Source organism: Hylobates moloch, unplaced genomic scaffold (assembly GCF_009828535.3).
Source record: "Hylobates moloch isolate HMO894 unplaced genomic scaffold, HMol_V3 SCAFFOLD_8, whole genome shotgun sequence".
In the NCBI taxonomy this organism is placed as follows: domain Eukaryota; kingdom Metazoa; phylum Chordata; class Mammalia; order Primates; family Hylobatidae; genus Hylobates; species Hylobates moloch.
The window spans coordinates 37,160,590-37,178,048 of NW_026652283.1; the positions used below are offsets into that span (position 1 = coordinate 37,160,590).

Here is a 17,459-nt window from a genome sequence, read left to right on the forward strand (position 1 = left end):
AAAAAAAAAAAAAAAAAAAAAAAGTGAAATTGCTTCAGCCAGGTGTGGTGGCTCAGGCCTGTAATCCCAGCACTTTGGGAGGCCGAGGCAGGTGGATCACCTGAGGTCAGGGGTTCGAGATCAGCTTGGCCAACATGGTGAAACCCTGTCTCTGCTAAAAACACAAAAAATTAGCCAGGTGTGAAGGCGGCACCTGTAATCCCAACTACTCAGGAGGCTGAGCCAAGAGAATTGCTTGAACCCGGGAGGTGGAGGCTACAGTAAGCCAAGATTGCACCATTGCCCTCCAGCCTAGGCAACAAGAGCGAAACTCTGTCTCAAAAAATAAATAAATAAACAAATAAATAAATAGATAGCTTTATCATGTAATTTAAATAAATTGTATTAAGAACAGACCCTAGTCAATTTGGCTAGCATTCAGGCTGAATTATTGAAGTTAGTTATTGCACTGAAAGAAAACTAATTACAAGCCAACAGAAGGACTTCCTGTTGCCAGTAAAGGCTGGTTTGATCATTTCAGAATGGTCATGGATTATTGATAAGTTTTCTGGTAAAGATGCCAGAACAGATAGGGATGCTGCTGTGAAATTTGTGCCCAGATTCCAGAGATTACTTAAGGCAGGTAATTACAGGTGTGAGCCACTGCGCCTGGCCAAACTGACAGAGGTTTTAACGTTTCAAGTGTTTTGACAAAAAAAGATCATGGAACAATTTTAATTTTTCTCTTTGATCATTAAGATTGCTTTGCATGGTTTCAGCTCGCATAGTCGTTTTTATATTTCTGCGTGGTAGCTGCCTGTATAAAAAATATAATATCGCTGGGTGTGGTGGCTCATGCTTGCATTCCCAGCACTTTGGGAGGCTGAGATGGGAAGATCACGAGGCCAGGAGTTCAAGACCAGCCTGGGCAATATAGCAATACCCAGTCTCTACAGAAAATTTTAAAAAATTTGCTAGGCGTGGTTGTGCACACCTCTAGTTCCAGCTACTCGGGAGTCGAGGTGGGAGGGTCCCTTGAGCTCAGGAGTTTGAGGCTTCAGTGAGCTGTGATCATGTTACTGCATTCCAGCCTGGGCAACAGAGCAAGACCCGTCTCAAAAAAATTTTTCCGAAACAAATTTCTCACATTGAGAAACTTGAAAAAAATGATTGTAAAAATCATCAGGATTAATACATTTGAAAAACTAAGGGACATCCAAATCAGAGTAGCAACAGGGAAAGACTAACATTACTCATTGTGGCGGTTGAAGGAATAGGAATAGGATTGGACATTTGATTTGGAGTGGTCTGTTGAAAGTATACAAATTATTTGAAACTTCAGTGGAAACTTTGGGAGTTTTGGAAAATTTAAAGTACACTCTATGGTTAAGTTTTTTAAATAAACAAGTTTCAAACTACTTATTAACTAATAGAAGTGATTCTTTTATTCAGCAAAGACCGAGTTTTTGTTATATTTTAGGCAGTGTTGTAGGTGCTAGGCTACTAAATACAGAACAAATAAAAATCTCTTTAGGCTAGTGTGATACTGTGATATAATAGGAAATACATATTTGGTCTCTGCCCCAGGTTCCTGGCACACAGCTCCTAAAACTGTTGGAATCTCTGAAGTGATGTGTGGATCGTGTACTAATGAGTGACTTGGGCTTAGGGCCAGGCCTTTCCATAGCTTCAGCATGGGGCTGGTCACCAAAAATACCAAGACATGACTAGAGGGCTGAACATCGAGTTGAGCAGCAGTGCCAATGCTGCTCAATCATGGCTACATAATGAAGCCTCCATAAAAACTCCAAAGGCAAGGTTCAGAAAACTTCTGGATTGCTGAACCACGTAGAGGTGCTGGAAAGGTGGCATGCCCAGAGAAGACGTGGGAACACCGTGCCTCTCCAGCATATATCATCCTATGCATCTTCTTCATCAGGTTGTTCACCTGTATCCTTTGTAGTATCCTTTATAATAAACCAGTAAATGTGTTCCCCTGAGATCCATGAGCTGCTTTAGCAAATTAATTGAACCTGAGGTGGGGGTTGTGCGCACCCTAAGTTACATAGCTGGCCAGTTACAAGGTCAAGTCACAGCCTGGGGCTTGTGATTGGTATCTGAAGTGGGAGGCAGCCTTGTTGGACTGAGCCTTCAACCTGTGGGATCTGACTCTTAATTCTAGGTAGATAGTGTCAGAATTGAAGTGAATTATAGGACACACAGTTGGTGTCTGCTAGATATTTGGTGTGTGATGAAAAAGTCCCACATATCTGGTCACTGAAATGTTCTGTGTTGTGAGACTCTTATAGGAGAAAAATAATCTTTTGTTTGTTTTTTTCTTCAGGGTGCACTTTTGCCTGCCCTGGCTTTGAGAAGTGTAGGATTTAATCCTTTATAGAATCCTGATTTCATTTAGGTTCTATTGAAAGAAACTAACTAGATTGTTTTTGTTTTTAATTTTTGACATTATTCTAAAGGTCTTTATATAAAGCATTCCTTTTTATTGATTTTGTGTTTAGTCTCCAAAGTTGGATTAAAACTCAAGGTTTGTATAACCCCTGTTATCTGTCAGCAGGTTGGTCTACAAAAAGAATGGGATATGACCTCATGCAGCTTCAGAAACCTGTATGGGTACTTGATTCCTTATAGCATTCCCAACTTGGGAGTAAAGTTATTGTAATTGTTACATAGTCACATTGGTCGTAGTATCACTAGGAAAGAGCTGTGAATTCTACTTTGTTCGGGAAGTTGGGTGTGTGTGGGTTGTGTGTGAGATTATGGTACCATAGAGGAGTTGCAGCTTTAGCTTGAAGCTGAGTATGTGTTTACTATTGAATTAAGACTGGAAAAGCTTAAGCACTGTGCACAATGGCCCAGATGCTTGAAACTACCTGAAAGGTTGGGTGAGCAGCTATAGGTTATTTATAATAGCTGGAGCATTTGCTTACAGGATGGGATGTAATAGGCACGTGAAGGCAGGAAAAGATAAAGCTATAGAGGAAGTTAGGGCTGGATTTTGGAGAGTCATATATATCCACAGAAGTTTGGACATTTTTCCTGGGAGACTTTCAGAGCTGTGTATGTGTGTGTGTCCTTCCCCTTAACCTCTCAGTACCTCCATTTCTTCACCTATAAAATAGAGGTGTTAACAGTACCTACCTTATGAGATTTTTGGGAGATTAAATTGGATTAAATCATATAAAGTACTTGGAGAAAAAGTGTCATAAACTGGGCATGGTGGTGTGTTCCTGTAATCCCAGCAACTCATGAAGCTTAGTTGGGAGGAATTAAATTAAAAAAATTAAATATTTAATTTTTTTAACCTAGTGATCTTTTTTAACCTAGTGATCCCACTTTTGATCCTACAGATATACTCACATACCTAAGCCATATCGTATGTATACAGATGACAACTGCAATATTACATTCGTAAAAAAAAAAAAAAAAAAAAAAGCAAGAGGCAACCTTAAAATGTTCATCAGTGTAATATAATAAGGGACTATGCAGCCACTGGGAAGAATGAAGTAGATCTCTGTATAAAGATAATTTTCCAAGATATACTATTGGGTTTTTTAAAAACAGGGACATTTCTATGTCTCTCTTCATTTTGTATCTTTACCAGTCTGAGAGAAAATGGTATCTCAATTTTGATTTTGGGTAAGATTGAATGTTTAGTGCTTGTTTATGTTCTTTGATCACTTTCTGTTGGGATAGTACTCTTTAATTGAGTCCAAGATTGCTTTATACATAGAATATTAACCATTATTATACTACTACTACAACTTTTTCACTCAGATTACCTTTAAGCTTTTCCAAACAATTTTTTAAAAATATAGTCAAACTTTAAAATCTTTTTCATGAAGATTTCTTTTTCTGGTTAAAAGACTTTTCTATCTTCTAGGGCTTTTATTTTTTTTTCAGTTTATTTTTAACTTATCTGGGATTAATTTTGATGTGAAGTAGTGATTGTGATCCAAATTTTTTCACCTTAAATGGTTGTCGTCTTCTAGTTCTCTTTTTTCCTTTAGGAGTGAGAATAGATCACTGGGTTTAGTAGTATGGAGGTCGCTTATGACCTTGACAAGAAAAGTTTCAGTAGAACTAGTGCGGGCAAAAGCCTTACTGAAGTGGGTTCAAGAGACAGGTGTTGTAGGCAGCATGTATAGACAACCTTTTTTTTGTTTTTGTTTTGTTTTTTGAGATGTAGTCTTGCCCTGTTGCCCAGGCTGGAGTGCAATGGCGTGATCTCGGCTCACTGTAACCTCCGCCTCCCGAGTTCAAGCGATTCTCCTGCCTCAGCCTCCCAAGTAGCTGGGATTACAGGTGTGTGCCACCATGCCCGGCTAATTTTTTTGTATCTTTAGTAGAGGTGGGGTTTCACCATGTTGGCCAGACTGGTCTTGAACTCCTGACCCGTGATCCACCTGCCTCGGCCTCCCAAAGTGCTAGGGTTACAGGCATGAGCCACCACGCCTGGATTTTTTGTTTTGTTTTGTTTTTGTTTTTGAGACAGAATCTTGCTTTGTCCCCTAGGCTGGAGTGCAATGGAACAATCTCGGCTCACTGCAGCCTCCACCTCCTGAGTTCAAGTGATTCTCCTGCCTCGCAGCCTCCCAAGTAGCTGGGATTACAGGTGCCCACCACCAGGCCCAGCTAATTTTTGTATTTTCAGTAGAGATGGATTTTTGCCATGTTGGCCAGGCTGGTCTTGAACTCCTGACCTCAGGTGATCTGACCACCTCGGCCTCCCAGAGTGCTGGAATTACAGGAGTGAGCCATTGCACCCGGCTAGACAACCCTTTTGAAGAGTTTTGCTGTCAAGGGGAAGAGAAAAATGAGCAGTAGCTCTAGGGGGCTAGAGAATCATGAGAAATATTGTATAAGATGAAAAGGAATAATAGCATCGGGCCTTGGGACAGTATTGTTCAAAAACAAACAGTGTTATTAAACAATGGGATTCCTCTCAGTGTAGGCAGATGCTTTCATTCTTTGGCTTACAGAGTGACATCTTTCTTTCTTTTTTTTTTTTTGAGAGGGAGTCTCGCTCTGTCGCCCAGGCTGGAGTGCAGTGGTGCGATCTTGGCTCACTGCAAGCTCCGTCTCCCGGGTTCACGCCATTCTCCTCATTCTCCTGCCTCAGCCTCCCGAGTAGCTGGGACTACAGGCGCTCACCACCATGTCCGGCTAATTTTTTTGTATTTTTAGTAGAGGCGGGGTTTCACCGTATTAGCCAGAATGGTCTCAATTTCCTGACCTCATGATCCACCCGTCTCGGCCTCCCAAAGTGCTGGGATTACAGGTGTGAGTCACCACGCCAGAGTGACATTTTTCGTTTCCCATTTCCCTTTCATTCTAGAGCCTAGCTCATTGACTGGAATGGTAGGTGGAGTGACCTTCACTATTTGTTTGGTTTCCTTTACTTTCCAATGTTTACATAGTTGAATTTCAAGTTAAATGTGTTTATAAATTACCTGCACTGTCATTTAAAAAAATTGCTCCTTTTGTTTTCTTTTGAAATTCTGATCTATTTTACCAGAATATATCTTTTTTTTCGTTATTTCTTTGGTATTTAGTGGGCCCATTCAATCTCAGATATGGTATTTATATCTTCAGGGAAATTTTTTTCTGTTTTCCCCTTCACCATTATTTTCTTCTTTGGGGGTACCTTTGATATTGCTGTTAGACTTAGTGCTTCAATCCTCCATGTCACATAAATTATCTTTTCCAACTTTTTGTCTAGAGACGAGGTTTCACCATGTTGGCCAGGATGGTCTCGATCTCCTGACCTTGTGATCCGCCTACCTCAGCCTCCCAAAGTGCTGGGATTACAGGTGTGAGCCACTGGGCCCAGCCACGAAGTTGCTTTTTTATAAGTTACTTGTTTCCTTCTGCAGTGGTTGTTCTGTTTGTTTACCTTGAACTTTCTCTTTCACATAGGTTTCCTTTGGAAACCTGGGATCTTTTATTTTCTGTTCATATTTATGAATATCAGATACTACTGATTACTATAGCTAGCTGTTGTGTTTCCTCTACAGTTATGTAGGTAGCTAGGTAGTTCTTTTTTCCTTAAAAGTCTCTCCCTTGAATGGGGTGGCTGATTCTGGCTTCTTATAGTAGGCAAGATTTATCAAGAAGCAACATTTCTTGTGTTCTTGCCTCATTGGTGAGTAACAGGCTGGGAAGCAGGAACCTCCACAGTAAGGAGGCCTTCAGAGACTCCAAGTGAAGTGTGACATTTTCTTTAGTTCTTTGGTGGAGTTACCGGTGCTTTGCTTTCTTTTCCTTGTGTGTTTAAAGATCTGAAATTACCTCCGACATGGCTGTACTTCTGTCTTAGGCACTAACGTACTCAGTAGGAACCATCACTGTAACAGGCCTCACTTTCAATTTAAGAGCAGCATGTTTCTGGCTTTAGCTTAAGAGCAAAAGCTGTTAATTTTTCTGTTCAGTTTTGATGGGAAGTTTTACATAGTTCTCAGTGTAAGTTCTTATGAAGTGTTAGCTGTGTTTACTGTTATTAAAAATATATATGATCATCTCTTTTGTGACATGAATGATTAAAAAAATAAGTAGTTGTTTATAGTGAGAGGATGTGATTTATCTCTTAGTTTTTAGTTTGGGACTTTGGTCTGAGAACTACTTTGGTTCATCCTAAATTTTGTTTTACTCTATTTGGCAATGTTTTTGTTTATATTGTGCACTTATGTAATTTGGGTTGAAAATTGCAGCTCCTTGGGGAATAGGGAGGGATACCAAAAGAACGTATGATAGAAGATATGATGGTAATGTTGCTTTTCTCTTTCCTTTTTTGCTTTTCCAGTTTGAACAAAAAAGTGGTGCAGTTTTTGATGAAATTGTAGAGAACTGTAAGTACCATTTGAGAAAAAACAATCATGTCTTTAGATAGAAAATGAATGTTAATCTGGATACGGTATTTAACTATTATAGTGTTTAGTTAGGGCTGATTTATGTGATGGTTCAATCTGATTTAGTCTAGATCTCATCACATACTGTTCTTTTAGCAGGTTAATCTGAATTGTAAGAATCTTACTCTTTTTTTCAATAAATATTTTATTCTCATAGTTATCATATTAAAATGTAGCCATACTTTGTGTCTATATGGAAGATTATACTTACCACTATTAAGGGTTTCTACTTGGTTTAAGGTCTTTTATTTTCTTTTAAAATTCTTTTTGTGTTATCGTATTTTTAGAAATAATTTGTTTTTTACAATTATAAAAGTAATACATTCAATTTTACGATACAGAAATGAATAAAATAGAAAGTAAAAGCCTTTGTCATTACCATTCTCCAAAGATAACCAGTTTTAAAAGTTTAACATATATATCTTTCCAGACTTTTTTCTATGAGTGTATATATCTATACATGGTATATGGAGATTTATATATGTGTGTAGGAATCATAGATACTGTTCTTGCTTTTTTTCATTCAACTGCGTAGACATCTTTCTGTGTCAACGGATATAGACCTGTTGCACCCTTTTTAATGGCTACTCAGTATTTTATTGTATGGCTGTATAATAAGTCCTCACTAAATGTTGTTGATATGTTCTTGGAAATTGTGACTTTAGGTGAAATGACATATAATGAAACCAATTTTACTGTAAGTTTAAATTGACATAAGTAAGAGTTAAGTTCCTGTGGCATGTTTTTAGTCACAAAAACACCATCAAACTTCTAAATAAAGATCTAAAACACTTCTAATATTAAACATTGAAATAAATGTGAGCTATACATGCATACAAGAAAGATTAATAAAAACAAGTAAGATAATTATTTACCCAATTTTTGGTGAATCAGCGAGTGATGGTGCTTGTAGTGGTGGTTGGTTAACTTAAGGAATAAATGTTTGCAAAGCAAACATTGTCAAGAGCACCTCCTACCACCATGCAGTTCAGAAACAAACAATAATAAACATGATAGGCTCACTGAATGCATCATTTATGTACATTTCTGTGCTGATTATATATTTTGTAAATTTTTGTTATTATAATAATTTGTATTCATTCGTTCATTTTCCAATCCCCTTATTCCAATTCAGGGTCATGGGTGGCCGAAGCCTATCCTGGCAGCCTCAGGGCACAAGGCAGGAACCAGTCCTGGACAGGATGCCATCCCATCACAGCGTGCATTCACACACACACACCCGTGCTCACTCAGACTGGGACAATTTAGACACGTTAATTAACCTAATGTGCACATCTTTGGGATGTGGGAGGAATCTAGAACATCTGGAGAAAACTCATGCAGACATGGAGAGAATATACAAACTCCACATAAATAATAGCCCTGGCTTGGAGTCATTTTTTTTCTCTCTTTGTTTGAGATGGAGCCTTGCTTTGTCACGTAGGCTTGAGTGAAGTGGCGTGATCTAGGCTTACTGCAACCTCTGCCTCACAGGTTCAAGTGATTCTCCTGTGTCAGCCTCCTGAGTCACTGGGACTTCAGGCACACGTCACCACTCCTAGCTAATTTTTTGTATTTTTGGTGGAGATGGGGTTTTACCACATTGGCCAGGCTGTTCTCGAACTCCTGACCTCAAGTGATCCACCTGCCTCAGCCTCCCAAAGTCCTGGGATTACAGGCGTGAGCCACAGCGCTCAGCCTTTGTTTCTCTCTTCAGTGCTACAGCAAAATAACGAATGAAACGTTATTAGAGGACCTGCTGTACTATAATTTAACCAGCTTCTTTTATACATGTGTAATTTATTTTCAATTTTGCATTATTATTAAGAACATTGAATATGTATTCCCATACACATCTTTGTATACTTGTTGAAGCATTCTTTAGAATAAATTCCAAGAATAGAATTAATTATCAAAGGATAGTTTTGTGCTTTTTTATGAAAGATAAATTTTGTCAACCAGAGTTCTTGAATTAAGGGAATGTACTTTTTTAAAAACAATTTACTTCTACCAGTAGGATCTGTACTTTCTTTCTCTTTGTAATTAGTTTGTTAATATTTTAGAATGATAGTATTTTTAGACTGCCATCTGACTTTATGTTGTTTGATATTGAGAGGTAACTATATCTCCTGATCTTCAGTGGATTTAGTTATTGTTTGTCTTTTTTGTTTTAGGCAATCAAAAATAGAATTTAGCTAGCTTATCCAGAAGAAACATTTTAGATATATACTAGGATATTTCATAAAATATAAGATAAAATGAATTTCCTCCAGGGTACTCAGCAAAAGGAGATCATGTCTGTTCTCTACAAGTGCTGCCAGAAAGCAGTTATATTCCCACGATTTTTAGTCTTTCTGTATATCCATTCTAAATTTCAAGTTGTCTAGAGAAAGATTATGATTGGGCCAGCTTGATTCTCATGTTCATCTTTGAACCAATTATCTGTGGTCAGGGAGACCAAGCCAGATAGTAAAACATACCTCATGGAAGGCATCCCTCTGTCACTACTCACTTTCGCCAAATAATGTTTGAATACCTATTTTGGATGATATGCCTTTGCTCAAGTGTGTATATTGGTATTAGAAATGAATCATATAGCTTTCTAATGAAGGTTTTAATCTGATGCATTGTTAAAGTTGTTGCAGTAAAAACAATCTTAAAGAGGCAATAGGAATCTGTATTAAACCTGTAGCCGGGCTACTGTACTTGGAGTTCTACACCCAACATTTGGGGTTTATGTTTCTGGTGCATGGTGTTTCTCTGCTCTCCTTCCTTAAACATTATTAGGCTCTCGATTTACAAGCAGACTGTTTTATTCTTTATTTTAGTTTTTATTTTAGAGACAGGGTCTTGCAGTTGCCTAGGCTGGAGTACAGTGGCATGATCATAGCTCACTACAACCTTGGACTCCTGGGGTCACTTGACCCAGGCATCTGAGTAGCTGGGACTATAGATGTAATCACCATGCCTGGCTAATTTTTTAATTTTTTTTTTTTTTTTTTGTAGAGATTAGGTCTTATTATGTTTTCCAATCAGGTCTTAAACACCTGGCCTCAAACAATCCTCCTGCCTTGGCCTCCCAAAGGGCTGGGATTACAGGAGTGAGCCACCACACCCAGCCAACCAGAAGGTTTTATACCAAATGTTAGTTGCAAATGGTGCAATAAAGGTTACCCTTTATCTCCCCTTTTCTGGTAGTTTAAATTAAAAGGATGTTGAAAGCCCTGGAGGCAGAGAAGTGACTAGCTTGGAAGGAATACTGGCCTCTCTCTGTGAGGGGAATTCAGGAACATAGACCCCTATCCAGGAGAGATAAGGGCAGACAGTTACATAGATGATATTCTGGAAAGCTCCGATACCAAAGATGATCATCGTAGCCCTCTCATTTTGTCTTGGGATTCATGTCTAGAAAAAAAGATTAACTGTATCTCGGGGAAGTGTCTCAAAATGTCTGGTGTAGCACTAGACCTACCAGACCTACTCTGCTAGACCTACCATCTACTCATTGCCCAAGACCACCGGGATATGGGACCTCAAATATTTGTTTTGTAGATCAAATTCTGCCCTACTGTGGTATAATCCTATCACTGTCAGCAAAATATAGTATTTACTAATTATTGGCACACATAAACTAGCAGAGGCTAACCCCATTTGTGAAGACATTGAGAAATCTAGTTTAAACATGAAAAATCAGAATTGACTTTCCAAAGATACAGTATCTTCAGTGAAAGGGATTTAAAAGAAAGAAGACTTCAATATTTTATACAGGTGAGAAGAGAAGGTACGGTTCTTCAAGTTTGTTCTCCTGTGTCAGGAGAATTTGTGATGTGGATTTTTAAAGATACATGGTGTGTTAGAGGAAATGACTGACTCTGTAACCAACTGGTCACTCAGCAATGGTTACTTTTCTTATTGATAGAGTAAGTTTATTGAACATAACGGACTTGACAGTTTCAGGGGAAAAGTAAGAGCATTGCTGATTTGTTCATGAAGTACAGTTATTTGGATTCTAAAATATATTCTTATTATTTTGACTACTTCCAGTGTACTAGTTTACTTGTGAAAAAGTTTACATGTATTATCTTTTAAAAATTCTCCCTTTTTCTGGCTTAATTGAGGCAGGATCTTGCTATGTTGCTGAGGCTGGCTTCAAACTCTTGGGGTCAGCCGGCCTCCTTTCACTGCCTCCCAAACTGCTAGGATTACCAGCATGAGTCACCACGCCCTACCCTTTAAAAATTCTAATAATAATTATATTAATTAGGATATTAGGTTTAACTATATATAATAGAAACACAATAGAACTTTATTTCTTGGCCGGGCATGGTGGCTCACACCTGTAATTCCAGTACTTTGGGAGGCTGAAGCAAGAGGATTGCATGAACCCAGGAGTTCAAAACCAGCCTGGGCACATAGCAAGACCCTGTCTTTACAAAAAATACATGAAATAGTTGGATGTGGTGGTGCATGCCTGTAGTCCCAGCTGCTTGGGAGAGTGAGTCAGGAGGATTGATTGAACCCAAGAATTTGAGGTTACGGTGAGCTGATGGTGCCATTGCACTCCAGCCTGAGCTGCAGAGAAAGACCCTGTCTCAAAATATAAAAGGAAGGAAAGGAAGAAGGGAGGGAGGGAGGAAGGATAAGGAAGGAATGAGGAAAGAAAAGGAGTTTATTTCTCATATAAAAGAAGCCCAGATGATAATATGGCTCTGTGGTTATCAAGAAAGCTCTTCCAGCTATCTGGATTTTATCCCTAGTGTGTGACTTCCATTTTCAAGGTAGTGTGGTGTTCTAGGATGGCTGCTGTATCTTGAGCCTGGAGTAGGGAGGAAGGAGAGTGAAAGGCACACTTCTGAACAGAGTCAGCTTCTTGAAGAACTTTCCTGGAAATTCCACCTGTGTACTTAGGTTTATATCTCATTGGCCATCCTGCCTTCAAAGAAAGCTGGGAATAGTAATTCTTTAGCTGAGCCCATTGTTGTCAAGAATAAAATCGAGTCTCTCTTAGTAAGGAAAAGGGAGAGAATTGTTATTATGTGCATAGCATCTGCTGCAACAACCTTTTTTCAAAGGTACTACGACTGTTTCTATTTCACTAAGGAGCAAACTAAGGCTTAGAGACATCATTTCACTTTTAAGTGATGGAATCAGGATTTGAATGCTGATTTACCTAGCTACAAAGTCCCTCCTTTCAAATCTTTCATTACCTGTTTCTGTACCTCACCCTAGTTCACTTGAATCACAGGTTTTGAAGAATAATTATTATTCGATGAAATAGTGTAGTAATTTATAAAGTAATTCAGAAATAGTTTTAGGTATATTAACCATGACTGAAGTTTTTGTGGCTGCTTGTGAGCATCAGCATCAGTTTGTGTCAGAATTATTATATATCTGCCTTATCAGTGCAGCTCAATTTTTAAAAGAACTGATATAATTAAAATTTTTCTAAATGGAACAAACAAAAAATAAAAAAACTGATAATTTGAGTCTTTTTTAAAAAAAAAACTTAAAAATTTTTGTTTACACGGTCTTTTGCTAAGTATTATTTGGATCCTTCAAACATTGTAAAGGAATACTTTCTTTATGAAAATGTTGAAATCAAAGCCTAAAAGTCTTCTTTAGGGATGTAAACATGGGTAGAGAATTGAGATGGTGTTAACTGAAAAACACCTCACAGTTCTCAATAATTTTTTAGTTCTCCTTAAATAAAGGTATAGGTTCTTCTTGAATTAAACAAACTGATCAGTGATTAGTATACAATTTTCAAATGAATAAACTGAACTAAACTGATTTTTGTTTTATCTCTGTATTGGTGAAAGGTTTATGTTTTTGCCAGTAACTTACAGCAATTTCAGCATTGTTCTTGTGGTGTCAGTTAGGCGCAGTGGCTCACGCCTGTAATCCCAGCACTTTGGGAGGCCGAGGCGGGTGGATCGCTTGAGGTCAGGAGTTCGATACCAGCCTAGCTAACATGGTGAAACCCTGTCACTACTAAAAATACAAAAAATTCGCTGGGTGTTGTGGTGGGCACCTGTAATCCCAGCTATTTGGGAGGCTGAGGCAGGAGAATCACTTGAACCCTGAAAGCAGAGATTGCAGTGAGCCGAGATCGTGCCACCACACTCTAGCATCCTGAGAAACAGAAAAAGACTCCATCTCATAAATAAATAAATAAAATTGTGGTATCAAGGAAACTCTGACACTAAAAAGGAGACATAAGTTCTATGTGAATTTTAGTTTAGGTTGATCAGTAGGATAAGAGGGTGGTAAAAGTATGTTGTAAATGTTTGAATATAAGATGATTCCAAATACAGGGTTCGGACCCATTTCCCAGTGAAAAGATAAGAGAAAAAAATAGAATTTTGTTATCTAGAATACATTTACTAATAGCCATGTGGGTGAAATAGATGTCTATTAATCATTTATCAAATTATATACATATTTAAAATCTCCTTATGTTAAATAGTATTGATTTAGAAAATACTGGTTTTCTTATAGTTGTTTTGTGAATTTTATGCAGACTCTAGAAATTTGACATTGTTAATCACTAGTGTCACTTTTTAAGTCAGTTAATGTAGTTTTCCAGAGCCTTCTAAATTATGTAAGATATATTCTGAATTTGCATTCTGATTGCTGGTATGTGCTACTTAACAAATCACCCCATAACTAATGGTGTAAAACACTTTTATTAAGCTCAAGGATTCAATGGCTCGGGTGTTCAGAAAGGGTATACTGGGGTTTTTTGTTTTTTTTTTTTTTTCTCCATAATGTCTTTGGTCTTGACTGAGAAGATTTGGAGGCTGAAGTTGACTGAATGGCTTGATGTTGGAATAATCTGAAAGTTTGTTCACTTATGTTTGGTGCCTTGCCTAACAGGACTCAGAGACTGTGACTGCTGACTTGAGCACCTGTACGTAGTCTGTTACCTTGCCTTCCTCATAGTATGGCAGCCTTAAGGTCTTTTCACTTCTTTTATGGTGGCTCAGGGATCCAAGCAAAATAATAATTCAGCGAATAAGGCATAAGTTATATTATTATTATTATTTTTCCACAGACAGGCTCTCATCCTGTCACCCAGGCTGTAGTGTAGTGACTGTCATAATTCACTCTGACCTCAAACTCTTGGGCTCAAGTGATCCTCCTGCCTCAACCTCTCAGGTAGCTAGAACTATAGGCCTGCACCTCTGTACTTGCCTGATTTTTATATTTTTTTTGTAGAAATGGGTCTTGGCTATGTTGCCCATGCTGGTGCATCATCTTTTCTGACCTAGCTTCAAAAGTTATTTGGCATCCCTTCCACCAAGCAGTTCACAAGCTTGCCCAGATTCAGAAGCTATAGACCCCACATCTTAATAGGAGGAGGGAGGGTGAAGATCACGTTATAGAAAAGCACATGGGTGGAAGATACTGTTGCAGCCATTTTTGTAAAATAAAATCTGCTGTCACAGCATATAAAATACCCTGTTAAAAAATATTCTAAGCCATAAAATAGCTTTAAAAATTTTATCCTATAGGTCTGTATTTGGATCTTCATGGCATTAACTATTTCCAGTAATACATATATGTAAATTGCATGAATCTGAGAATACTTTTTTTTTTTTTTGAGACAGAGTCTTGCTCTGTTGTCCAGTTTGGCGTGCAGTGGTGCGATCTAAGCTCACTATAGCCTCCGCCTCCTGGGCTCAAGCAATTCCTGTTCCTCAGCTTCCCGGGTAGCTGGGACTACAGGTGCGCCACCATGCTCGGCTAATTTTTCGTATTTTTAATAGAGATGGGGTTTCACCGTGTTGGCCAAGCCAGTCTCAAGCTCCCAGTCTCAAGTTGATCTGCCTATCTCGGTCTCCCAAAGGGCTGGGATTACAAGTGTCAGCTACTGCGCCAGGCCCATATATGATTTTTTAAGAGTAACATTTTGGCTTTTCTGTTGGCTTGGCCTCACCTTCCCATATCATTGTTCCTATCCCCTCTCATAACCTGTGTCAACAGCTTTGTAGGTAGCCTTCCATGTTTTCTCAATGCTCGTAAAATCGTTATATACATAAACATACACAAATATATGTATATCAGGATTTTGAGTTTTTCTTATTTAACAAAAGTGGGATCATATACATACTTTTCTCCTCCTCACTTCTCTCTGTCTTGAGTACTTCATAAAACCCCTTCACCTCAACTGGAACAGCTCTCTATTCTGTTATTTTGATGCACAAAAAGTCATTTTCTGCTTTGTTTTTAGGCATTTATGTTGTTTAAGGTTTTTTCTGCCACAATGAACAATGATACATTAAAAGTCCTTTAATGTATGTTTTTGTAAATTGGTCATTTTATATATGTGGTTAGATTCCAAAGAATAAGGATTCTGTGATTTAAAAAAAAAAAGGCATGCTGTAATCCCACCACTTTGGGAGACTGAGGTAGGCAGATCGCTTGAGCCCAGGAATTCGAGACCAGCCTGGGCAACATGGCGAAACTCCGTCTCTACAAAAAATACAGAAAAAATTAGTTGGGCATGGGGGCGCATGCCTGTAGTCCCAGCTACTTGAGAGGCTGAGGTGGGAAAATTGCTTGAGCCCAGGAGTTCGAGGCTACAGTGAACTATGATTATGCCACTGCACTCCAGCCTGGGTGACAGAAAGAGACCTTGTTTCTAAAAAATAAAAAAGCACTTTAATACCTCACATTTCCACCCGCAGTGTATAAGAACACCTCCCCCCATCCATTAGTATGTATTATAGCTCTTCTTAATATTTCCCAGTCTGATGGATGTAAAATATCACAGCCTTAACTTTAATTTGCATGTTCTCAACTCCTGTAGAATTTGAGCAGCTTTTAATAAGTTTAACATTTAGACTGGCTTTCTCTGTATTGTCTAGTAATAAATATTTGTTTAAGAATGAATATCTTTTGCCCTTTAAAAAAAGTTTACTTTTTCTTCATAGCAAGTTGTAAGCTTGTTTTATATTTTAATAATAGCTGTTATGGTGAATCACAGTAAGCGCAGTAAAGCATACATCTGAAAGAAGATTCAGATATGCATAATAGACAATCACTGTATTCATTCAGGATTTTTAACTTTGAGAATGCATAACGTAAAGTTCTTTTGATGGGGGCAGGAGTTCTGATTTCCCTCATTTGACTTCCTTTTTGTGTCATCTTGAGCTAAATAAATGTTTTTGACACTTAAACATTTTCGTATCGTTTATGACATCTGGGTGTTCAGTCTTGTTTAAGAAAGTTTTTCTCACTCCTTGGTTATTTCTCGGAATACTTTGAAAACTTTTTATAAATTATTAAACACAAAATACACTTACAATATAAGGTATATTTTATGAAAATGCTTAACCACTTAGCTTTTTAAAATGTATATTTTCATGCTCTTGATGCCAATTTCCCAATCTCTTACAAGTAGCCACCTCTCCAAAAAGGTAGCCATCATCCTGAATTTTGTGCTTATTTTCTTGCTTTTCCTTTACCACAATTATTGAATATTTGTAGTTTTGCTTGGTTTTGAGCTTTGTATTGTTTTTGAATCATGCTTTGTGTTACCACTTGCTTTTATTCCCTATTGCATTTTTTTTTTTTTTCCCAGACAGAGCCTCACTCTGTCACCCAGGCTGGAGTGCAGTGACGCGATCTCGACTCACTGCGATATCTGCTTCCCAGGTTCAAGTGATTCTCCTGCCTCAGCATCCCGAGTAGCTGGGACTATAGGCACCCACCACCATGCTTGTCTAGTTTTTATATTTTTAGTAGAGACGAGGTTTCACCATACTGGCAAGGCTGATCTCGAACTCCTGACCAGGACTCTTGATCCGTCCGCCTCTGCCTCGCAAATGCTGGGATTACAGGTGTTAGCCACCATGCCTGGCCCTCATTGCGTATTTCTGAGACTTTACTGCATTGTTGTATGTGGTTCTTGTTTATTTGTCACCAATACATGATAATTCATTATATAAATATACAACTATTTTAAATTGTGGAAAAAATATAAAATTCTGGGCCAGGTGCAGTGGCTCAACGCCTGTAATCCCAGCACTTTGGGAGGTCAAGGTGGGCGGATCACGAGGTCAGGAGATCAGGACCATCCTGGCTAACACGGTGAAACCTTGTCTCTACTAAAAATATAAAAAATTAGCCAGATGTGATGGCGGGTGCCTGTAGTCCCAGCTACTTGGGAGGCTGAGGCAGGAGAATGGCATGAACCCAGGAGGCAGAGCTTGCAGTGAGCCTGGGTGACAGAGCGAGACTCAGTCTCAAAAAAAAAAAAAAAAAAAAAAAACCATAAAATTTACCACCTAAGCCATTTTTAAGTGTGCAGTTCAGTAGTGTTAAGTATATTCACATTGTTGTGCAACAGATCTCTGGAACTTTTTCATCCTGCAAAACTGAAACTCTGTACCCATTGATCAATAAGTCCTCATCACCCCCTCTTCATCCCCTGGCAACCTTAAAAGTTTTATCTTCTAAGAGTTTGACTATGGTAGTAACTGTGTGTACATTAGCATATCCTCAAGGTTCATCATGTTGTACTTTGTGGAACCATGTTGAACCTTCTTC

At 38.4% G+C, this 17,459-nt stretch overlaps 1 protein-coding gene across 8 annotated transcripts in view; it reads left to right on the plus strand.

Moving 5' to 3' along the window:
• Positions 1-17,459, plus strand: part of ZMYM4 (zinc finger MYM-type containing 4) — a 146,131-nt gene that overhangs the window by 47,623 nt on the left and 81,049 nt on the right. For 7 of the 8 annotated variants that reach the window (XM_032160210.2, XM_032160208.2, XM_032160215.2 and 4 more), the window contains one exon: positions 6,800-6,845. The exons of the other annotated variant lie outside the window; for it this stretch is intronic. Coding sequence is in view for 1 of the 7 variants with exons in the window: in XM_032160207.2 (XP_032016098.1) it covers positions 6,800-6,845 (46 nt within the window). In the remaining 6 variants the exon portion in view is untranslated. The remainder of the gene's footprint in view (positions 1-6,799; positions 6,846-17,459) is intronic. 8 annotated transcript variants of the gene reach the window in all.